The 25,214-nt window shown below is 36.9% G+C and overlaps 1 protein-coding gene across 24 annotated transcripts; it reads left to right on the forward strand.

Annotated features, from left to right (window-relative positions):
* Positions 1-3,044: 3,044 nt before the first annotated feature.
* On the forward strand, positions 3,045-7,852 carry LOC110879830. 24 transcript variants are annotated; one of them, XR_004884518.1, is made up of 14 exons: positions 3,077-3,133; positions 3,229-3,319; positions 3,383-3,465; positions 3,548-3,646; positions 3,739-3,863; positions 4,178-4,308; positions 4,581-4,683; positions 4,777-4,874; positions 5,389-5,499; positions 5,565-5,746; positions 6,292-6,354; positions 6,477-6,546; positions 6,632-6,705; positions 7,446-7,852. XR_004884518.1 is itself a non-coding variant. In XM_022128365.2 (12 exons), exons 7-12 carry the CDS (start codon positions 5,493-5,495, stop codon positions 7,543-7,545), a joined length of 450 nt encoding a protein of 149 aa, XP_021984057.1. In that variant the 5' UTR covers positions 3,045-3,465; positions 3,548-3,646; positions 3,739-3,863; positions 4,178-4,308; positions 4,581-4,683; positions 4,777-4,874; positions 5,389-5,492; the 3' UTR covers positions 7,546-7,822. The 24 variants fall into 24 exon arrangements, 5 of the variants coding, with proteins under 5 accessions (XP_021984057.1, XP_021984059.1, XP_021984058.1 ...); XR_004884519.1 differs by having other exon boundaries at positions 3,407-3,465; XR_002559026.2 differs by having other exon boundaries at positions 3,048-3,319.
* Positions 7,853-25,214: the final 17,362 nt, after the last annotated feature.

The following is a 25,214-nucleotide window of genomic DNA, read 5'->3' on the forward strand; positions in this document are numbered from 1 at the left end:
GATGATGATGATGATTCGAGATGGACTGATCTGAAGAAGAAGGATGATTCGATAATCTGTAGAAGAAAGAGGATTCGAATATCACACCCCAACCGATGGCGGAAACATCGGGATGAGAAGAACAAATTACTCAAAACTTCATAACACTATGTGACAATATAATTTAAATTCAAATTTCATTGCAATAGTAAATTGCCATACAAAGATTTACAATAGAACAACATTGTCTCAAAACAAACATAACATTAAAATGATAGATTAATCTAGGTGTGTATCTAAGTCCACCTAAATTGCATTTCTTCTCAACATCATCTCATCAATCAACCTGCAACATGTATTAAAATATATCAACAAAAAGTTGGCGAGTATACAAGATTTGTTACATAGCATAATATAGAATAAAAATCGTTTAAAGTCTCATATCCAACATGAATCATAATGTGCAAGTCTACTAGCATGCTGAAACGGTGTATAATATGTTCAAACCCAAGAATCCAACGCGTTAATATAGCCTATCCCAAAGAATAACGGGAGGTTAACATGTTTAACTTAACAATACCCCAAGTTTCGTGGGCGGTGCCTTACTCCTATAGCGCTATAATTGTTAAGGTAGGCTAGCAAAGTTAATGAAGCATATATCGACACAAAAAGTTTACATAGCATACAAGTCTAACAAGCACCATATAGTTTCATGTTAAAGCATGGATAGAGTGTGATTGAAATAGTTTCATGTGAAGTGTAATTTTGTATAACATACATGTTGCACCCAAAAGTGATTAAAAGGAAAACGGGATCAAGTATACCCACAGTTTTGCAAGCTTCCTACTTGATATCCCGAGAATGTTTGGTTGATTAGATTGGAGCACCTTGTCCTTCTACACGAAGAAACATAGGTGTGTGAGTATGGGGAGTTTAACGGAAGATCAAAGTTTCGGAGCTTAAATTACATGAAACTAACATATGAGAAAGTAATCATCTAGCACACATATACTTTTCTTGACACTATGAAACTCAAAGAGTTCAAATGTTTTCATGGGACAAAACCCATTAGAATCATGACAAGCATTATGGTCCTTAGATGATATAACCTACTATCTTGACAAATGACCACTAGTTCATCATCAAAAGTTTGATTATTTGGATAATATATAAGTATTATATAGTGTACATTATGCCATATAGGTCAAGCATGAGGTAGGAGGATGAATCCCCCATTTAGGAACCTCTTTATAATTCACATAAGTCATGCATGAGGTAGGAAGAACAAGTCTTCCATTTAGGTACCTCTTCGGTGTTCACCACTACACTTGTTGTTATAAACAATCAAGGAGGGTCATGAACATACAAATAAAGAATGAATAAGTACAACTAATCTAAGGAAAACATCAAGTAATGTGTGGATTTTCAAGTAGGATAGCCCAAGCTAGTCCTATAATCACATAAACTACAAGCTTTAAGCTTGTACACTACTTGTGGGTTAAACCCTAACCAAAACAGAAAGTTTATGAGATTTTAACCTCTGATTTTAAGTGTCGCAACCTTGTTTTTAAGTCCAACTAACCATTCAATTGATTATGAGCATAAGGACATAGGAATGTGTATGAGAAACCTCAAGTTCAAGCAAGTTTAACAAAGTTTAAATCAAAACAGAAAGTTTGTTCACTTTGGAGCCTGTTTTGGTGAAGTTCCAGGCCTTGGTTTTCCATGGAAAACCTGTGGAATCATCCCTTAGGTTGTTCCAAGTGATTAGGAAAAAGAATCAAAGGAAAAGACTAAGAAAGGAAAAAGTTATGCATACTTAAACAATTTGTGATGAATCTGTCCTAGTTCTTGATTTCTAGCACATTGAGAGTGAATTGAGAGTGCTTTGAGAGAGTTGTAAAGTGAAAAATGTGTGGAAGACACTTGGTTTTTTTAGGGAAGTGTTAGTGTAGGGTTTGGTGAGCATTTAAGACAAGAAACACACTTTAAAACCCAACTAAACCACACAAACTCATCCAATCAGCAAAGCTGATCAACCTGATCTCGAATTCGATTGCCTCGCAGGCTGCGAGGCTGGATGGTCATGCGGGTCGCGGCCGGTGAGCCACACCCCTTGATGTTCCAAGTTTGGATTTTGTACAATTTCCCCCCTATACTTCCTTATGAGCATGCTTTAAGTGTAATCCAGGGTGTTTCAACTATAAAAGTCATATTTAAGGGTATGCTATGCAATTATATCATAAACCAAATATAAAACAAGTATAATCATGTATATTTGTCGATAATAAGTGTCGTTTTAGCGTAAGTTGAACATATGATCGTGTGTTTGCAAGTTGACGTATTTAGCACATAGTATAAACAAAGTATCACATGTTTAATATTTTTGAACGTATAAACATGTATGAAGTGTATATAACATAAATGTAATGAAAAACACGAATTTCATTATGATCCAAGTCTCGGATTTTACATCGATTACAATGAAAGAACGATTACAAGAACATAAGACTTCCAAAAATAGAATTACAAGCAAAGGTTTCTAATTATGGAAAGTATGAAAACGCAGGGCGTTACATCGAAGATCTGGAGAAGAAAGAGATTCGAAAATATAGGGATTTGATTTACAGTTTCCTATTTCAAGTGGATATAAATGACTCTATTACCCCTACAATTTTCAAATCAGTCCAAAATAATAAAACTCATTTTACAATTTGGTCTCTATTAATCTCAATCATTAGATCAAAGATCTAATGGCTGAGATTCTTTCTTACCCTTCTCACACTTTTGGTCTTTTTTACATGGTCTTTTTTACAGGAACCTCAATCTATATATATGTGTATATATATATATACACATATATATATATATATATATACTACTTTAATAAGCATATAGGAAGGGCAAGAATGGTCATTTGCCATTGTACAACCATTTGAAGCCCATTGTACAAACATTTAAGCATGAATGTGTTGAAACTTTCTCCATCACGTGGAGCAGCTCATGGATCCTCTTTGACCCGTTTTACCTCTTATGGATCCAATATAATGTTTCTTTCACTCGATTTCTAAACCCTAACTTCATTTCATCCACAGCCGCTCCTCCTTCTTTCTCTCTCTGGTGATTTTCAATTTAGGGTTTCACGAGATCTGTGGTATGAGCAAGATCTCACCAGATCCAACAATGGTGTGGTGATCTCTGGCGATATATGTGCTTCAGTTTTGTTAACCATCTCCTTCCTTTCTCCAGGCGATTCTAGGGTTTCTTTATAAGTCGCTTCAAGATCTACGCTTCCTCAGTGATGAATCTCTCTAGATCCGACACTAGAGTCGACCGCTCGGTACCTTACTTTTTACCATATCTTTTTTTTTGTTATTTGAATCGGATCTGTGTAATATTTCAGATTACCTGGTGGTTGTGGTGGAAGATGGTGGCGATGACACAGATCTACCGTTTGGTGGCCAGATCTACCGTTTGAAGTTGAAGGTACTGGTTGTGGTATGATTCTTTTCTTTCGTTCTCATTTGTGTGTTCATTTATATGGTTGTCTGTTGGTCTCATTGTTCAGGTATACAAGCTTTCTACCGGATCTGTGTGTTCACTCGCGTGGCCGTCCAACTTTTTCATTGTTCAGGTTCTTAGTGACTTCACCAATAAAGTTCTAATGGTACCCCCCACCCCCTTTACATTTGATATCTCAAATAGTCAAAGGATAAGTGATGTTTATGAAGTGCGAATGAATTCAGTAATTATTTGCAGACATTGGTGGAATTGGAGTGTAAAAAGATCCATAAAGAGGAGTGAATGTCAAATATGAAACCAAAAACAACAAAAAAGGACACAAAGCTGGTGCTCTTCGTGAAGATTACAATATGTGACCGATTGTGAGTTTGTAGTCATTTTCCATGCATATTTCCAACCAGATGTATTTTTTTTAAGAACTGTATTTTATTTTCTTAAAAATCCATAACTGGTTTGGCACATGCGAGATGGAAATTCAGTCATTTCTCATATTTTCCCTATTTTGCCCCTACTCAATAATTTTGAGTATTGAATACAATAATTTATTTGAACCAAATTATTGAAATCCCACATGAGTGGGTTGACTTGCATCTTTAACACAAGAAATGATCTTGAGTTATTGACTTAAAATGCTTACTAAATTATCATCTGCTATGTTTCTGTTAATTTGATGTAGTGGAAGCTGTTGGGAATTTTCTGGCCATGAAAGAAAGAAGTTGGAGACTTAATGGTGATGATTTTCTAAAGTGGCCAGGCTATTTCAAAAAACTAATGCTCGCATTGGATTTGATTGCAACATTAGAAAGGGTACCTATTGTCATGTCGAAAGGATGTATTAAAATATTTTTTAGTTTTATTCGCTCATTTTTCGATTTTAGTTATCAAGTAAGAGTACACATGTTCCAAAATGAAAACACTTTGACTTTAAAAGTCAAACTATGCATTTTATAACGCAATACATACAGGTCTAAACCCATGCTTATCTTTTTTCTATGTTTAGAACCATTAACATCTTGACTTTGAGATTAGCGTCCATATACTCATTTTTAAAGTATAATTAACCGAGGAGGTGTGGCCAGGGGTTAGCAGCCTAAAGGACTGGCATGTCTATCTGCATTGGGAAGCACAGAATTTTGCACGCGTTGTTCCGTCATTGGGCCTGAGGGTGTAGCCCTTCTATTGGTATTCATCATACACATAATGTTTTTAAGTTAATTAATAGTTAGGTTTTGTTAACTTCTGATTTGACTTAATTTCATGCTTTGTTGTTTTCAGAAAATGCTGAAATACGACCCTGCTGACAGGATTTCGGCTAAACATGCTATGGATCATCCTTATTTCGACAGAGTTTATCTCTAGGTGAAAAAATATAGGTAACCTGATCTTAGTTTAGGAGTGTTTGACAGTTTGGTAGCTGATTTTTTTTACCTCTAATTCAGTTAACAGTGGATCTGGCAGAATGGGTGGTCTGGGTTGGGTAGAGTCACGGGTCAGAATGGGTTCGGGTCAAAATGGGTTCGGGTCGGAACAGGGTATTTTAATAATGGTTCATTGATTTTGGTGGTGTTGTTGTAGATTTTGTACCACAGAACCACCGAGCGATGGTTCCTTCATATTCTGTTTCATGTTATATCAACCCTTCGTCTTTTTGTTCAGCCACCATGATTTGTTTGCGTAAAGTACACCACATTTATTGACTCTTTGTTCTACTCTATGGTTTGGGGCCGGGGTCTGGTTTGGGTTGATTTACCGTTTCCTGTCCTTTTTGCCTGTGGGTGGATGCGCACGGGTTGGGCTGGAGATACAGGGGGTGGTGGGTAGTTATAACCTGTAATACCTCTGGTAGTAATATGGTGATTTGCTCCTTACCCTTTCTTTGGTCTTTAGGCGTTTGTACTGTTTCTCAAACCGACTTAAGCCATAGGGTGATTCTCAGGGGGTCATTTGTGGGGAGGCCATGAAAGTAGGGAGGACATGAAAGTGGAGAGGACATGATAGGTTTGTTTACTGATTATGATTATTAGTTTTCGATTTGGATTTGGATTTAATTGTTGATTCGTCAGATTAATTGAATAAATCAAGACGGGAGTACGGGACCAACAAAACTTGGATTGAAATTATGAGCCAGCGCCTCTTGTTTTCACCTTTATTTGCAGTACTCAATTATCGGTTCAATATTGACGATTGGAGTAAGGGTAGGTGCTGTTATGAGTGGGAAATAGCTGATCAACTTGGACGGAGATGGGTAATTTTCCTGCTGTTTATTACTGATACTTCTTCTCGCTCCATTTCCATTGAACCGTAACCAAGGTTTAAAAAAACGGAAACGAGTTTCGAGGCGTTTTCCCTTCGCCTCACGAGGCGTAAGCCTCGAGGCGAACCGAGGCGGAGTTAAAAAATAAATATAAATATTATATATCTTATAAAAATAGTAATACTAACTAAATTCATCAGCAAATTCATCAAAATAATAAAAAAACACACATAAAAAAAGACATAAACTGCTTGAAATTGACACAAAAACTCAAAAACATCAAAAACACATATCAAAAACCCCTGAGGCGCACCTGAGGCGCAGCCTTTTTAGCGCCTCTGCCCCTCTGAGGCGCACATACAGTTTAAACTCCCTGAGGCGCGCCTCAGAATCGTTTTTTGGCCGTTTCGCCTTGAGGCGCGCCTGGAGGCGCACGCCTTAGCCGTTTTTTAGAACCATGACCGTAACTTGTTATAGTCAGGTTTTATTTTCTTGTTCTTCAGTTGTCTTACTGTTTGATTTGATCTCATATGCAGACCATGGGACTGTCTCAAATGGGTTTGTTAGGGTGGTTTGCGATATTGATGTGCAAAGACAAGGTTTTTACAGCCATAACTCTTATGTCAATGCTTTCTATAAATAAATAAATAAACTTATATATTTTTTTAGTTTGTGGAATACTGGGTATCATCCTTATATGGTTTCGGATTCTCCCATTTAGTTTTTGTCGCTGGAGTTATGTACTTTGCAATGCTATTAATTGGTTGGAATTCTCATTACACCATGAAAAAGTAAGTCATCATAATTCATTATCTTTGATCTTGCAAATATATATCCAAATGTGTATTTACCTAAATAACCTGCATTGCATTTCAGGTGGACTATTGATGTTGGTTGGACAAGTACCTGGGTCAGAATAGTAAATGAGTGGCTAGCAGTCTGTGTTTACTGTAAGTATTTGATCCATATGAAATACGACTTTTGGGTTGTCGGGTTGCGGGTTAGTGGGTTGGAATGTTCAACCCAAACCCGACCCATATTATTATACATATTATTATACGGGTCAAAGATTTCAACCCTAAACCGCACACATGTAAATGCGGGTCAACCCAATCCCAACCTGTTTAACCCGTATTTTTAAATGAATCATACAAGTTGACGATTTATAAGCGAGTTGTTGGGTTTTAAGCAGGTTATCGATAACATGTTTAATGTTGAGTATGAGTGAGAGAAGTAAATAATATAATGTGTTGAAACTAACATTATTATGACTAACAATGTAAAATAGAAACAGAAAAAACAAAAACAAAAATATAAAAGTTTTTTTTTTCTAAATAGTTAAACGGGTTAATGGGTCAACCCGAACCCGACCCATTTTTTAAACGGGTCATGTTAGTCGACCCAAACCTGTCTTTTTTGTGTCGGGTTTGAAATATAAAAAAAAACCTTTGCGGTACATTTTAGACATATCGATATATAGACAAACCATTGTAGAACATCACTCCACAAACGCAACAAGTAAAATGTTTTTATATATTTTTCCCGATAAGTAGACGGGTCAACAGGTCAGCATATGATATATGCTTTTAGCTAAATCTAATTCCATTACAGATGTTATTAAGTCCAAATTTACACATTTTTAAGTAATTGTTGTTATTCCATTTGCTTAGTTTGACTTGTTTTTTGGCAGTGTAGATGCTGGTAGCACTGATCGTGTGGAAAAGTCGGAAGGTAGCAGAAGATCCCAAATAAGCAAGCTGGAAGGAGACAATCGTCACTGTGTATGTTAACATAATTTATACACAATCACATGATATAGAAGCCAGAGTGATGACAAAGAAATGGCATCCATGGAGTCTAAACATGTCAATTATTGGAAGTCGACATGCTTTTGATCTTATTCGTTTTAGTCAAAAACTAAAGATGTGAGTATAGCACCAAAGTACCAAACGACATTGGACGTCTTACAGATTTTTGTTTGTATATAATCCTTGATTTTAGAATAAGAGGAACGTGATTTGTCTCACATAAAAAGGAATAAATGTTCAAATTTTGTTCCCCTTTTTACCAAATTGGAATAAATTTTCATATTTTACATTACTACTCTTAACAATGAGGATGTGATTGGGACAACATCCTATATTGAACTGCTTGAATATCATGATATCAGCATTAGTGCATTTTATAAACAAACGTGTTCACAATTTCAGATAACCAAAGTATTACCATAAACTAACTTGTACTTCCGTGTAATTAATATGTTTGAATCTAAGTGTATCAACCATGTTGTGTTGGTGAGTGTCGAATTGAATTTTAAACCATAACATGATCCATATGTTTATTCGTGTGGTCATGTCAAAGACATCAACCCTAACAACTTAAAATCGTGTAATGCCAAGACGAACCGTTTAACCCATTGTTAACGTGTTAAATGGGTTAAACAAGTCGTAAATGGGTTGGCAAGTTGACCCATTTAACTAAATGGGTTGGCGGGTCAACTAGTATAATCGAATGGGTTAAACATGACAACCTGAACACAACCAGTTTATCAATGCTTTATTAATCAATACATTATTTATATCAATAATCGTGTCTTGTACAAGTGATACAGGCTCTCAAAAAGACTTTTAAGTATAAATATACAACTCTCTTTACATTTATATATAAATATCATACAAGTTGAAGGGGATAGCATGCATCCAAACAGACAAGTCTTGAACTTCTCACTTTCTACCATCAAACATGTGAGGCAACACCAAAAATTCACTCTCACCCACCCACCCACAATAAACACAATTTCTATCAACTTAATCTACAAAAGTCGAAACATATTTGACCTGTTTCAACCAAACCGAATATTTGGATTTTAGTTATGACCCAAGTGAACTGAACCTTCTCATGCACACCCTTAGAATTACTAACAGGTGTTGCGTTTCCATCGCATCGCGAATTTGATTTTGGTTATGGCTCAAAACCGAACTGCCTCGTACATAGCCTTAAACTCACCAAGCTAAGTGATATGTTTCCCGCCGCATCGCGCGGGTAAACGACTAGTATATATATATATATATATATTAGTACGAAGCATTTTATCTCAAAGATCAATAATCCTAACTTCAGGAATATAATAGTTTTTTCCGTGTATATTGCAAGAGGAATTTAAAAGGCTTTCACAAGTTCAGTAACATTAAATCATTCTCCACTGTCCAAAAAGAGTACGGATATCGAAAACCTATCCAATTCTTTCACGTGTCCATCTCACCTTCTCTCTTTATCCCCCTAGCCCCACAACAAAAACTCTCTCTTTCATTATCTTCTTCCTCACAAACTATAATCCAGTTGCCGGAGCTCACAAAATTTTGCCGGAAATGAAGTTTTATAAAAAAAAAACTCGCGTTTTCACTTCTCTCAAAAATCAAAGGGGGGTGATTGCAAAATCTTATGGGGTGCGCTCGGAATTTTCACACATATATAACACTAATTATTCTTTTTTGAAGGGGTGCGCCGCCCACCCTGGGATGACGGTAGATCCGCCCCAGGCTATGTTTATTGTTGTAAGAAACGGTAGGCGCTAGTTGTTCGGTGAGGTACCGACTAGCAATTAATCGAGATTAGTAAGGAATTAGGGATTAAATGGATTGGAATTTTTATATGTAATTTTTAGTTTAATATATATACACCCATATTCATATGTATTTTTTAAGTAGATGTGTTTTAACCGTTATTGACCCGTTTTTAAGCAACTGAAGGGAATTTATAAAGTTTGTTCGAAATTTTGTCGGAATCTGGCCAAAATTTGGCTGTAATAGGACCACTGTTAACCGCCTAGTGATTAATCGGCCATTACCCGGTAAACCTTCGATTAGTAATTAATCGACGACTAATCAGAGCCTAGGTGAGACTTCTACAACCATGGTTGTGACATTAACAACACTAGTGTTTGCTCAAGGAGCTATCTAAAGCTGTTTGTTGGGATTTAGGATCTTGGTACCTAGGTGTCAAAGATGGGCCTTGGCTTGCTTTGGGTGGTGGCGAATAGACGGCGTTGCTACTTTGGTTGGGATTTAAGATCTTGGTACCTAGGTCTCAAAGATGGGTCTTGGCTTGCTTCGCACCCTCCTGGTTATTACTGGGTGTGAGTTGTCATACAAGAATACATTCGTGTAGAGAATTATAATTATAAATTCACAAAAGATTTATCTCTCCACCTATGTGGGACAAGCTCAATTTCTCATGTATTTATGGTTCCAACACATAAACTTAATGCTCAAGATCTCTAATTCATCTTGACTTAATTATTAAATAATCATTATATTAATTTATAATATAATATTATTTATAAAATTTTCAACAATTTACTCTAAAACATCTTTAAAGCAAACAGATAAAAATGACATAAAAGCAAAATTAGACTCAAAAATAAGACTCAGCACTTCAGCAGCCTCCATAATAGTGTTACCTGGCGTCAGAATTCAAAATGTGTTTTATTATAACCTTCTTTAATACAATAAAAAAAAATAAATAGCAATTTATTTGTCAATTTTGGGGAAGGAAGAAAGCAAATTCAAGTGGCAACAAATGATCTTATGAAAGATGGGAAATTTGAGGCACTCATCCTCGCCTTTGTCTACACCTTTTAAAATTGCATTATCACACTTTTCTAGCTTCTTTTTGACTCATTTCCTTTTTTAAAACAAACATTGTAAAATAATAATACTTTATATTTAAAATTTGGCACTCACTATATATTCTGGTCAATTTACAATTTGTATGGTCTATATTCTTTTGTAGTTTTCTATAATAATACTATATATATATATATATATATTGCCACTACTGGGTCATAAAAAGATTTTTTTATATGAAAATCACATAAATTGTTAAATTGGAAAAAGTATAATAAGAGTTGTACTTCTTCAATCCGAATCTATACTATATAATTAGGGACACTTGTCATCATATTAGACCATGTTTTATAGATAATTATTATTTTAGTTCAATTTTTTCTAATTAATTATAGATAATCCTCCTATTAAATATTATTTAGTTTAATTTCTTATGGATAATTATTATTTAGTTTAATCTTCTTCTTATTTATAATATTATTTATTTAACTAATAGAGTAAATTACGATTTTGGCCCATGTGGTTATATCACTTTTACTTTTTAGCCGAAAAAGAATTTTTAACATCTGAACCCCCAACATCTTTTTTCTAATCTTCTTGGCCCCTAACGTCTTTTTTCTAACCCTTATGGCCCCTAACATTTAATGGATGGGGTTAGTGTTAGGGGCCAAAAGGGTTAGAAAAAAAGACGTTGGGGGCTCATATGTTAAAAAAAAATTTTGAGCTAAATGGGTAAAAGTGATATAACCACATGGGCCAAAATCATAATTTACTCTAACTAATATTATTTATCATTTATACATTTACGGAGTTTTAAATAATGGGTTAAATTTATTGAGACTTCGTTAACAAATTTTACATTTACTAACTTTTTATTATTTGGTATATAAAATTACATTTATTTAACTCGTGTAATAAATGAGGTTTTTTAAAGATGTATTATTTTATTATTTGGTAAACAATATTACATTTATTCAACCCGTGTAATACATGTGGTTTTAAATATATATAATTTTTTTTAGTTTGGTATATAAAATTGCATTAATTCAACCCATACAATATGGTTCTTATATATATATAACTTTTTATTATTTAATATATAAAATTATATCCATTCAACCCTTGCAATAAAGGAAGTTTTTAAAGATATAATGTTTTATTATTTAGTATATAAATTTATTTACTTAACCCGTGTAATACACGAGGTTATAACCTAGTTTGAATTATTAAAATAAATACTAGTTTAGTTTTATATGTAGTATGGTTATAATTAAAAAAAAGTTTAGCTTCAACATATATTATATTATACTATACGAATTACATAGGATTATGAATAGCATTTTACAAGTAAGTTATGCGTAGGTTTAAGTACAAGCTTTTTAGATGAGTGATTTTGTTATTTGTTTTTATGTTTTTTTTAGTATATTATTATTGTAACTACCGGCAGAGTATGCATTGTTTTTCTTATAACTTTTAAGATACGATAGTTTATAAAAATTTTAATTTGTCGTTGCGACGTGTCTATGTGTCAATATAAATTTTATTCAAAAACAAGTTGTGAATAGTATTATACAAGCGATCTAAGCACAAACATAAATCTTCCTCAAGGTTTATGCTTTTTTTATAAAGTGATACGGTTTACTTTTTCCGTCCGTTGAACCTTTACGTTATTTTATAAAGTTCTGAATATACAGTTGACATGCTTTTTATCAACCTTTCGTTAAAACTTTTATTTATAAGCGAACAAGTCAAACATAATTCATTTTGTTCTACCTTGGCGAACCGAATATCGTCCGAACATAGGCATTGCCATTCGTTCTAATGCTTTTTTCGACATTCCTACTAGTGCAGTGACGAATCAAATAGATTTTGACCTAATAACATCGGTATCCATAAATGGTGTTGTATTCATACCTATAATTGCTTTTATCTTTTGCGGTTGCTATACCGATTGGTCGTATCCTACCGATCACATAATGAACTGAACCGATACCGATCAAAAACTTGTCGCGAAACACGAAAAATCACACAATTTTTCAAAAAAAATCAAAAAACCTTGATTTGATTGAGAATGTACAAAAGAAATATATGGGGCCGAGAAATATGAATGTCAAAGATAAAAATACGTGTTCAACGCAGGGCTGCATATTCAAAAAACCTTGATTTGATTTGATTTGATTTGGTTGTTCGTTTGATTGGTCGGGAAAACTGAATCAATGAGATGAAACATACTATTTTCGGTTTATCATTAAAACAATGAATAAATTAGTTAATCTTAATATCAACCGGTGCATATAAATCCTTGCATATCAACCGGTGCATATAAATTAGTTAGCTTGAGTGGGAGGTGGGGGGTGGGGGTTTAGCTTTTTTTTTTTTTTTTTTTTTTTTGGGGGGGGGGGTGGGGGGTTAGGTTTTTTAGGTTTTTTTTGGTGTGTTCAAATTAGTTATCATGGTTCTCACAATAAAGGTAGTTCTCAAATGAACCTAACCATGATTATATATATATATATATATATATATATATATATATATATATATATATATGGGTTGGTTAACATACAATACTCCTTAACGTACGATGCATACGAGATGAAATTACGCACGTTATAAAACTCAAAATCCTAATCACGCATGTTGAAAAAACATAATCACGCATGTTGAAAACCATAATCACTCATGTAAAAAATCAGAAATCACCCATGGGGTAAAACCCTAATCACGCATGTTATAAAACTAATCATGCATGTTATTATTTCATCTCGTACGTATTGTACGTTAAGCGATATTGTATTTTACACTTTCACTATATATATAGTGAAAGTGTAATGTACAATATGGGTTATCGTACGAGCATACGCAATGTCAAGTTCACACGTTATAACCCAAGTAAAGAAATATCGCATGTTGAAAAAAAAAAAAAACAAACAAACGTCGCATGTTAAAGAAAATAAATAATTTTTGCATGTTAAAAAAATCGCATGTTGTTAAAAAACCAAACTCGAATGTTATGAACCGTTATTTGCATCTTGATACTACATCTCGTACATATATATATATATATATATATATATATATATATATGGGAGTGTTATCATGAGAACGCTAAATATTGCGAGAACCGTGAGAACAAATGGAAAAAACAATCAAAACCAATTTTTTTTAATACAAACCTCATTATAATTAAGATACAACTTCAAAAAAAGAATTTACAACATTAAATAATTCATTTCTCCTTTCAAAATCACTCATTGTAGGTTTTTTACACATCTGTAAATATAACAGATTTACACGTGTAAATGGCAAACTTACACTTGTGTAAATTTTCTTTATTTATGAATTCACGTAGAGTTAAATGTGTAAATTAAATTTCTAACATTGTATTCGAGTAATAATGATAAGCTGTAGAAAATTTTTTTGAATTTGAATTGTTTTTGACCAAATTCTCGCGGTTTTTTCTTTTGTTCTCACGGTTCTCACAATATTTAGCGTTCTCATTTAAACTTTCCCATATATATATATATATATATAGAGAGAGAGAGAGAGAGAGAGAGAGAGAGGAGAGTTATCTTGAGAACGCTAAATATTGCGAGAACCGTGAGAATACATGAAAAAACCAATCAATTACATTTTAAACATTTGAAATCATTGAACTTGATTTAAAAAAAATGAACTTTGTTTGTGTGTGTATCCGTGACGTCGAGAGAGAGAGAGAGAGAGAGAGAGAGAGAGAGATGAGATTTTTTTTTTTGTTATTGTTGGGTGATTTAAAGGATGATGGTGTGATATTTGAAATAAATAAAATCCAAATATGATCATTTCAATTACAATCAAAGTATGTAGAGATTTCAATGGAAAATCTCATAAGATATGAGGTAAGACCATGTGTAGTCGTTGGGAGAATAACAAATCTCATAAGATATAAGGACATAGGAATGTGTATGAAGAACTTCAAGTTCAAGCAAGTTTAACAAAGTTTAAATCAAAACAGAAAGTTTGTTCACTTTGGAGCCTGTTTTGGTGATGTAATAAAATTTCTCAGAGATTGAAATTGTAATAATTATTTTTAGGCATTAACTTTTTTTTTTAATATGTGATGAGGTTATTTATTTTTGCATATATGTGATATGTTTCGTGTTCATTAATTTCATAATTTTTATATGAATCTACTCGTGTGCATGCATAATATATTATATGTTGTTAATATACACATATGTAACTATTTCTGAATATAATACACAAATGTGTAAAAGACTGTACACATATGTATAAACTAACACCTGTGCATCTTGTATAAACTGATACTAGCGAGACTGTACACATGCGTATACACTAACAGCTGTGTATCTTGTATATACGGAAACTAGCGAGATTTTAGGGATTTTGATTATATTGTTTAACAAATGCAATTTACAAAAAACGCAAATACCCTTCCGTCAATTATTTTTATAGGGGAGTTACAACACTATAATTACAATCTTGTCATTGTTTAAAAATCTCTAGATGATGTAATCCAATGGCCCAGATTAGTTCACACGGTTCACTCTCAACCTAGTGTTCACTCTAGAACCCTACCATATATATATATATATATATATATATATATATATATATATATATATATATATATATATATATATATATATATAGAGAGAGAGAGAGAGAGAGAGAGAGAGAGAGAGAGGAGAGTTATCTTGAGAACGCTAAATATTGCGAGAATCGTGAGAATACATGAAAAAACCAATCAATTACATTTTAAACATTTGAAATCATTGAACTTGATTTAAAAAAAATGAACTTTGTTTGTGTGTGTATCCGTGACGTCGAGAGAGAGAGAGATGAGATTTTTTTTTGTTATTGTTGGGTGATTTAAAGGATGATGGTGTGATATTTGAAATAAATAAAATCCAAATATGATCATTTCAATTACAATCAATGTATGTAGAGATTTCAATGGAAAATCTCATAAGATATGAGGTAAGACCATGTGTAGTCGTTGGGAGAATAATGTCTCACTCTAGGATGTTTTGTGTCATGTGGCAGCCCAGTCAACAATGGGGCATTATGGGACGTTTTCTAAAATGGGGGTAGTGGGGATGTGAGCCATTATGTTAAATGAGATGTAATATAATTAAATAAAACAAAAACCATCAAAAACTCTTATTGGACAACGGATAGGAAGATGAAGGGTAATTGGACAAACAAATGGGGGCAAAGCATGGAAAATACAACGCCAAATGCCATTTTAGGTTGAAAAACGCCCCTGGGAGCCGAGCTCGGGCGTGTTTCGGGAGTGCTTGGGCTTAAAAACGCCCAAATCTAAACGATTACGGTGGTCTAAGGGTGGGTATAGATCGGCCATATGGCTAGGGGCTAGAGGTGGTGTAACACCTCGAATTTTTGCGTCCAATAATGTATTGACTCGTGTCATAAGTTTACACGTGGTATTAAATATTAAATAAGGACTAATATTGACAAACATTGAAAGTATGTGAATCCGAGGGTTCAGAATGTCAACGAGGGATAAATATACTGTATAGTAACCCTAAATGATGCTCGTACCTTCAAACGAATAAATCATGGATCGTACGGAACGAAATGCGGAAGAAAATGAGAGGTTGCAAACTACAGGGGTTAATTGTGTCAACATGTTTAAGTTATACCTCTGAGTGACCCTTTAACGAACCCGAGACTTTGTAACAGTAAATTACGCTCACTAGAATGTACGATATAAATTTGCGAAGTTCCGTTTTAAAACGAGAAAGTTATGATCGAATTCGTTAAAAAGGGTTAAAAGCGTCCAACATTGAAAGTTATGACTTTTCGGGAAATTATAAGTTAACCAAGGGTTAATAAGTTGGGTAGAGGTCACAAGGCCCTTATACGTAAATTAACGAGGCCCAAAATGCAAAGTTACCCCTTCGAAACCGAAAGGCCAGGGCAATAATTACAAAAGATTTGAAAATCTTGAAAAAACAAGTCTCAGGCGGGTCGCGTTAAAGAATTAAAGGATCTTACGCGGGCCGCATTGTCAGACAAGATATGGGCTCTGACGTATGGATTCAGGCGACCCGCGTAAAGGTTGCATGATCCTTAACGCGGGCCGCGTCAGCCTCCCAGATGCAGAAAACGTGGACAGAAGCACTGTTTGGTGTTTTAACCGACCTTAGAGCCAATAATAAGAGCATGGGCGCCCCCTAAACGTCCCCTAGCACTCAGGGACAACTGTTGATCATCCATGAACAATTATAGGTCTTGTTGTAATGATCTCATGCTTCAAATTTCACTATAAAAGGCCTTGTTGTGCACACTTTAGAAACACACCTAAACCTGCTTTCTTGATCACATCTGGAGCTCAAGAACACTCTTCTAGCATCTCTGGTCGTGTACCAAACTTCTGTAAGTGTGCCTAACCCTTTGTGGTTTAGTTTTTGCATAGTTATAGCTTAAAAGTCAATCCGTCGTAATTAACGATTGACTTAACAGTTAATCACAAATGGTCCAGTGATTAATCGAAACAAAGGTAGTTATATGTTGGTAATCATGTGGGCTTTAAACCCGTAAAAGGGCACCCTCTGATTCCCACTCTAACTAGTCCAAATGTCGAGTCAAACTTGCTTAGAAAAAGTCAACAGAATGCTAACTTTCGATTTTATGCATAATCAGTAATGTAGATGGCGTGTAACCTGTTTAGACACTCATAAAACATGATAATAAGTATATTAACTAGTCTAAGCTTGTTTGATCCGACCATTTACTATTTTGACCCGGTTCGGAACCGAAAGTCGCAAAGCTTTGACTTCAGTTCTGACCCATTATGGTATGATTTAGATATGCCTTAGGACTCTCTTAGGACCAGGTTACATGATGGTATAACCCTCTGTGACCGGTTCGTTGTTTGTCCGAGTCTTTTACACATTTCCGTTAAAAGCTCAAAAGTTGACCATAACGCCCTTTTTACTTTAAAACGAGAATTTTGGATATGCGAAAGGACAATAACCTTAGTTACTGATTTCTAAGCATGTCCCTGGAATTTCACGTCAATCCGAGGTCTAGAATAGGAGTTATGCTAACTAGCGCAATTACGGAAACTTTAGTAATTAAACGGCGCAATTAGAATAAAGCCTATCTAAACCCAAATTTCGACACCAAACCTTTTACACACTGATGTAAAATAATATTTTGAGATTTTTAAAGATTTTTAATTATTTTAACCTGCTCATAACCTGCGGTTATGGCATTGATTCGGTAAATACCGAATATACCCTTTTGGACATAACTTGAGTTCTACATGGTATTTTGACCCGATTCCAGTTGCTACTGATTTTAGATAATAAATAGAGTAATTTGGACTTTGTAAACTATTCGGAAAACTCAGATTCCCTGTAGAACTCGGAAACCTCTTTTATAATCTTTAAAATGACCAAAATACCCCTACGGGGCATATATTGGATATTAAACTCGTTACGGGCATTATGGAAGATATCCTACTGATACCACAGCCCCTTTAGAGCATATTAACTTAGGAAACCTGTGTAGGACTCTTACGGTTACCCGTTACGCCTTTTGCGCGCACGGTTCGGTTTATGTAACTAGTTTACACAAACTAGCTGAAACGGGTCAAACCTTATCGTTTTTACTTCAAAATCCAGAATGTGATTATATTACCCACATAAAACAAGTCCTCAAACTTGTTGGGTCCAAATCACATTCCATTACATTCCCGGGTTTCGCCTTTCACGCGATTAAACCGTATATATCCTTTAAAACTGACCGGTCTAAGCTAAGGCTAAATTAAAGACCCGTTAGGATTCTAATAGGTTGTTATAAACCTTCGTTCCAGAATAGGAGACCAGTAAAAGATACTTGCATTTGTTTATTGAGGTTATTACTTGCTCAGGTAAATACTTTTAACTTATTTTCCGTTATACGGGCTTGGGTTACGGTATTTAAATACCGCTTGGTCGGGCAATTGACCCCAACTCATTGGTAGTTGGGTATTATCAATGTAACCCGTTTAAAAATTGGTTTTGTTGGCTTTATGCCTTTGGGAGCTTAATGACCATGTCCCGGATATCCTTGACAACATTTTATGAAATGGCCGCGACCTTGATACGCGGGTGTAGGCGTACACCCGACAATGTGTCCATAATTATAAAGGTATAACCGTTGTTCTTCCCGCCACGATTTTATGCTATGTGGTGTGTCAATTAACCTTAAACCCGGCACGACCCGGGCGATCGAATGCATAGTGAACATGTAATTTTTTTTACAAGATTTAATTTATAAATTATCCCAAGTTATAAAGAGTTTGTGCCTTGTGCATTCAAATCAATTTTATTAAACATTTTACAAAAGTGTTGGTTGAATGTATTTACCAGTGTAAACTGACGTATTTTCCCCAAAAGATTAAATGCAGGATCTACACGAAATAGGCTGGCCACTCCTTAGCATCGTTAGAGTCTCGCAAGCTTGGGATTCCAATATCTGTTGAACAATATTTCTATTTTTTATTTTGATCCCCTGTGGATTTATTTCGACTATTCGTGATACTTAGATATTACAATCGATGGTTGAAATATAATCTATCTTTATGCTTCCACTGTGCATTTAAATATTGTGGTTTGACTAATTGTTGCCAACTACGTCACGGTAATCCTCCACCGGGCCCACCGGTGAAACACGTGGAAATCGGGGTGTGACAGGTTGGTATCAGAGCCAACGTTGAGTGAATTGAACACTATCCTTACGTGTTTAATCTCAATGACACAATTGCACATACTCGAGTCTAGACAAGAACATAGGACAAATTCGAATTGTTATTCTAGTTTGTCTTTTATTATTTATTGTGATTTAAAGTTTGATAAGCAGGAAATATGCCACCAGCAATTAGAAGAGGAGGAAGTGGCAAAGGGCCGATCACTACTCACAATGATCACGAGGCCGGACCTTCACATATGCGAGCTCCTTCCAGCACAAGGAGTGAAGAACCTCAGAGGCGTAGGAGAAACCTCTTTGAGCCCGCAAGACGGTCTACCTCACACAGTTCGACACCCTCATATCGTCACTCTTTTGGACCAAATTTGGAGAACGAGTCCAGTAACCCTCAACCTTCGTTTATACCTCTCCAGCGTTCTATTTCGCACCGTTCCTATGGCGACCCCACTCCTTTCTTCCAAGGCCAGTTCAACCCGGCTGATTATGTCCAAGAACCAATAGGTTATAACCCTTTAGGACCCGAAGACCATTTCTCCGAAGATAATGCGGTAGATATGGACGAGGACACGGATCCCATAGAACCCGCAAGAGGTACTCCCAACCATCCTATCAAGATCTCGGATGGGTCATCCTTTCATGGAACACCCTATCAAGGTCCCAACAGTTATCAGGCGAGGTTTAACCAGTGCGAGTGGTACTTTACACCCTCTCACCATACATCACCTCACCAGCAGCAGCAGCAGCAACAGGATCCTTCCGAGGATTCGCGTTTCGTGGCAGTTACGCCACCGCCTCCACCGCCACCAGATCAACAAGCACCTCCAGATCCGCCAAGGCGTAGGAGATCAGGCGCGTGGATGTCCACCCGAGGAGGGGAATTCCACTTTAGCACCCCTCGCCACTCGAGTGCAAGTCATTTTCCGCCGTTGCCTGAAGAACCACAATTGGGTGAACCTTCGAGCCACCCTGCAGAGGTGAATTCTGCACCAATTGCACCACCTCCGCCACCATTTGGGTATGATAACCCTATACCTGCATACGCTGGTTCCACATTGTACAACCCGTTTGAGCAGCCAGCTCACACGCACTACAACTATAATTATGCGGATGCCGACCCATACGTGGTAGCGGCCAATTACAACGCCCTCCATCCCGAAGGACCTTATGGAAACCCTTGGGGATTAGGATACGCAGCTCATGGGTATCCAGCACCTACTAGACCTCCGGTTCAACAACCGTCGCAGCAGCCACGTTTTTCCCACCAGAGCAGGAAGAAATTCTTCACCGTTTAAATAGGGTAGAACGAGACTTTGAGCAAGAACGTAAGAATAATCGTGGTTTCCTTAAAGGCCTAGCGAACCTACTAAAAGGGAAAAAGAAGCGAGATCATTAGTTTTTATATGTTCTATTGTATTTTCTATTGCAATCAAGTCCCTGTGTGGACATTTATTATGTTTAGTCCCTGCGAGGACAATTGCCTTTCAGTCCCTGCGTGGACTTATCTTTTGTCCCTGTGCGGACATCTATCCTTGTATTTGGTCCCTGCGTGGACTTGTTTCTGTAAACCTCTGCGTAGGTATTTGTCTATTAAAAGTCCCGTTTAGGGCAGTGTGTAATCATTATTATGGTTAATGGAATGTTAAGTTTATAAATTTCATTTTGTCATTTTAATACATTATTATATGAAATAAATTAAAAATCATTCCTTTTAAATAAGTCTGCCTAAATAAAGAATATCTGAGTAAAAGGTTCAGATTCCTGTTAACCTCTGTATACGTGTTAACATTCTTGGCAGATGTGATTCGTTAAAGTCACACGCGTCATTCTTATATAAGAATCCTTCAGGGGATTCCAAGACCCAAGTTAATGATTTATAAATCATGGGTTAAACCATCCATTAGTGATGCAGTGCCTACGGGCCATACTTATTATCATATAAGACAAGAGACAGTTGTAGTCTATGACTCCCTGTCAGAAAAGGTAAAAGAACTCTGGTTCAAACCTTCATGCCTTGATTCTCTGAAATCCTGGCTAATAATATATAAAACGTCCTAGTGACTAGGCTTTTGTGCCACTAACAATGTTGATTGTAATTAGGATAAGTTATATTCAAATCCTAAATAAAAGTGAGTAACAAATTAACCGAATATGGTCTATGTTTACCATGGTTAATGAATTGCCATAAAGGACAATTCCATAATAAACTCCTAAATAAAATTCTGTCATATTCCTTGTAGCAGATCAAGATCTCGATGGCTGACCCAAATGGAGTTAATAGTCAATCAAAGGAGGATGAAAATGATAACGCCCAAATCAATATAACGGGCGCAGAATTAAAAGCTTTAGGAGACGACGCTGTTAAGGCGGCCTTAGATCGGCAATACGAAGAATATACCGAGTCGCGAAGTAGGACCCGATCTGCACCACACTCTAAACCAAAAACCCATTCTGAGCATCACAGCAAACCACCCTCGACCCAGTCTAAGCCTAAGAAGGACGACGATCGACACTCATCAAATGAGGATAGTGTCCGTCCTAAGAAGAAAGTGGTCGATGATGCACCTCGCGCCAGGGGTTGCACGTATAAGTATTTCGTTTCTTGCAAACCCCGAGATTTTACTGGGGAAAAGGGCGCTGTGGATTGCATGACCTGGCTGGACGAAATGGACACCGTGGTGGACATTAGTGGTTGTGCTGAGAGGGATGTGGTGAAGTTTGTATCCCAGTCATTTAAGGGTGAAGCCCTAGCGTGGTGGAGATCATTGGTTCAAGCCTCGGGGAAGGCTGTTTTGTATAACATGTCATGGGAGGAATTTATTGCTCTCATTAAGGAAAACTACTGCCCTCAGCATGAGGTTGAGAAGATAGAATCTGACTTCTTATCATTGGTCATGAAGAACCTGGATTGCCGGGCATACCTCACGAGTTTCAAAACTCTGTCAAGATTGGTTCCGTACCTTGTGACCCCAGAACTGAAACGGATCGCGCGTTTCATTGGGGGTTTGGCCCCAGAGATAAAAGCTAGCGTGCAGGCTTCTAGGCCTGCTACATTTAGACCCGTGGCAGATATATCTCTGTCTCTTACGCTGGATGCAGTAAGACAGAGATCTCTGAGAAATGTTGACGGTGAGAAGAGGAAACGTGAAGATGATGATTCACGTAGGTCAAGCAAGAAGAACCGGGGGAATCATGACCATAAGAAGGGATCGGAGACCAAGAAGAATGACCGACAGTCGAGCGATAAGCCCTTGTGCAAGGTTTGTCAGAAGCACCATTTCGGAAGGTGCAGGTATGAAAAGAAATCCCAGCCGAAGGCATGTGGGATTTGCAAGTCCTCTGAGCATAGGACACTTGAGTGCAAGAAACTCAAAGATGCAACATGTTATAGTTGCAACGAAAAAGGGCACATCAAGACTAACTGCCCGAAGATAGTAAAGAAGACTGAAGAAGGGAAAAAGACCAATGCGAGGGTCTTTCAGATGAATGTTCAAGAGGCTATCCAGAACGACAACGTCATAACCGGTACGTTTCTTATCAATGATGTATTCGCAAGAGTATTATTTGATTCTGGAGCAGATAAATCCTTTGTGCATGATAAGTTCTGTGAGTTGTTAAAATTGCCTGTTAAAACCTTGAATGTGAAATATGAAGTAGAACTAGCTGATGGGACTATGGGAACAGTCTCAACTGTTTTAGATGGATGTGTTATATCCATTAGGAATCACTCATTTCCTTTATCCTTGTTACCCTTTAAACTAGCTGGTTTCGACGTAGTATTGGGTATGGATTGGTTATCGCATAACCAAGCCCAAATCATGTGCAACAAGAAGCAAGTGGTGATGAAGACTCCGTCTGGAGAACCACTTACCATTCAGGGAGATACTCGACATGGATTGCCTGCACAAGTATCTATGCTAAAGGCATCCAGATGTTTGAAGAAAGGATGTATCATTTATATGGCACAGGTGACTATTGGTGAAGAGAGACCCAAGATTGAAGACATCCCAATCATCTCTGACTATCCTGAAGTCTTCCCGGAAGAACTGCCTGGTTTGCCACCAGACAGGCAAGTGGAATTCAGTATCGACATCATTCCAGGAGTCGCGCCTATTGCGAGAGCACCTTATAGATTGGCACCCATGGAAATGAAAGAATTAAGGACGCAACTAGATGATCTGCTAGCCAAAGGTTTTGTTAGACCAAGTTCATCTCCTTGGGGAGCACCAATCCTATTCGTCAAGAAGAAAGATGGTTCGATGCGTCTATGCATCGATTACCGTGAGCTGAATAAAGTTACAATCAAGAATAGGTATCCTTTGCCCAGGATCGACGATATGTTCAATCAGTTGCAAGGAGCGAGCTACTTTTCCAAAATTGATCTAAGGTCAGGCTACCATCAATTGAAAGTTAAAGACGAAGATGTGCACAAGACCGCATTCAGGACTCGATATGGCCATTTCGAGTTCCTAGTGATGCCTTTTGGGCTCACAAACGCACCTGCCGCATTCATGGATCTCATGAATCGCGTTTGTAAGCCTTATTTGGACAAATTTGTCATTGTCTTCATCGATGACATCCTCATCTACTCCAAGAGTCAAGCTGACCACGAGAAGCATCTTCGATGTATTCTTAAACTGCTCCATCAAGAAAAGCTTTATGCCAAATTCTTTAAATGTGAATTTTGGCTACGAGAAGTCCAATTCCTTGGACAGTAGTCAGCGAGCGTGGTATCCAGGTGGATCCCCCCAAAGTTGAAGCCGTCATGAATTGGCAGGAGCCGAAGACACCTACGGAAATTCGCGGTTTCCTAGGTCTAGCAGGATACTACAGACGCTTCATCGAAAATTTCTCAAGAATTGCTGCACCCCTAACTTCTTTAACTAGAAAGAGTATAAAGTTTAATTGGGGCCCTAAGCAGCAAGAAGCTTTTGATATCCTCAAACAAAAGCTGAGCAATGCTCTAGTGTTGACATTGCCGGAAGGAATGGAAGAATTTGTCGTATATTGTGATGCATCGCACACCGGTATGGGTTGTGTGCTTATGCAGAGGGGCAAGGTGATTGCCTATGTGTCACGACAATTGAAAGTGCATGAAAATAATTACACCACCCATGACTTGGAGTTGGGTGCCGTTGTGTTTGCACTAAAGCTCTGGAGACACTATTTGTATGGCATTAAATTTGTGATCTATTCTGATCACAAGAGCCTTCAGCACCTGTTCAATCAGAAAGATTTGAATATGAGGCAGCGACGATGGATGGAAACTCTGAACGATTATGACTGTGAAATAAGATACCATCCAGGCAAGGCCAACGTAGTCGCAGATGCCTTGAGCAGAAAAGAAAGAGTGAAACCAATAAGGATCAATGCCAAGAGCATTGAAATCAAGAATAGTCTGAATGAGAGATTGTTAGCTGCACAGAAAGAAGCTGTGTCAGAAGCTAACTATCCTAACGAAAAGCTTGGGGTAACTGAAGAACATTTATCCTATGGCAAGGACGGAATTCTGAGATTGAATGGAAGGATATGGGTTCCTGTTTACGGAGGTCTTCGTGACGTTATCGTTCAGGAATCCCATAGTTCCCGATATTCCGTTCATCCTGGTGCTGATAAAATGTACCAGGACTTGAAGGCAAACTTTTGGTGGATAGGCTTGAAAAAGTCTATAGCCACCTACGTAGCAAAGTGTTTGACTTATGCGCAAGTAAAAGCTGAACATCAAAAGCCGTCGGGCTTGCTACAACAGCCTGAACTTCCCGAGTGGAAATGGGAAATGGTGACGATGGATTTCATCACCAAGTTGCCCAAGACAAAGAAGGGAAACGACACAATATGGGTAATAGTTGATAGACTGACTAAGTCAGCACATTTCCTACCCATAAAGGAGACTCATAGCTCCGATATATTAGCCCAGTTGTTTATAGATAAGATTGTAGCCCTTCATGGCGTGCCTGTGTCTATCATCTCTGATAGAGATACCAGATACACGTCACACTTTTGGAAAAGTTTCCAACAATCTTTGGGCACACGTTTGAATTCCAGTACGGCTTACCACCCTCAGACAGATGGACAGAGTGAGCGTACAATCCAAACGTTGGAAGACATGCTTCGTGCAT

Source organism: Helianthus annuus, chromosome 16 (assembly GCF_002127325.2).
Source record: "Helianthus annuus cultivar XRQ/B chromosome 16, HanXRQr2.0-SUNRISE, whole genome shotgun sequence".
NCBI classification, from domain to species: Eukaryota; Viridiplantae; Streptophyta; class Magnoliopsida; order Asterales; family Asteraceae; genus Helianthus; species Helianthus annuus.

Excerpts from the sequence above, each read along its gene's own strand:
- LOC110879830 (XM_022128365.2), top strand. Across the intron at positions 6,355-6,424 it reads TATTGATGTGCAAAGACAAG|TTTGTGGAATACTGGGTATC; the intron begins GTTTTTACAGCC and ends ATATTTTTTTAG. Across the intron at positions 6,706-7,450 it reads GCTAGCAGTCTGTGTTTACT|ATGCTGGTAGCACTGATCGT; the intron begins GTAAGTATTTGA and ends TTGGCAGTGTAG.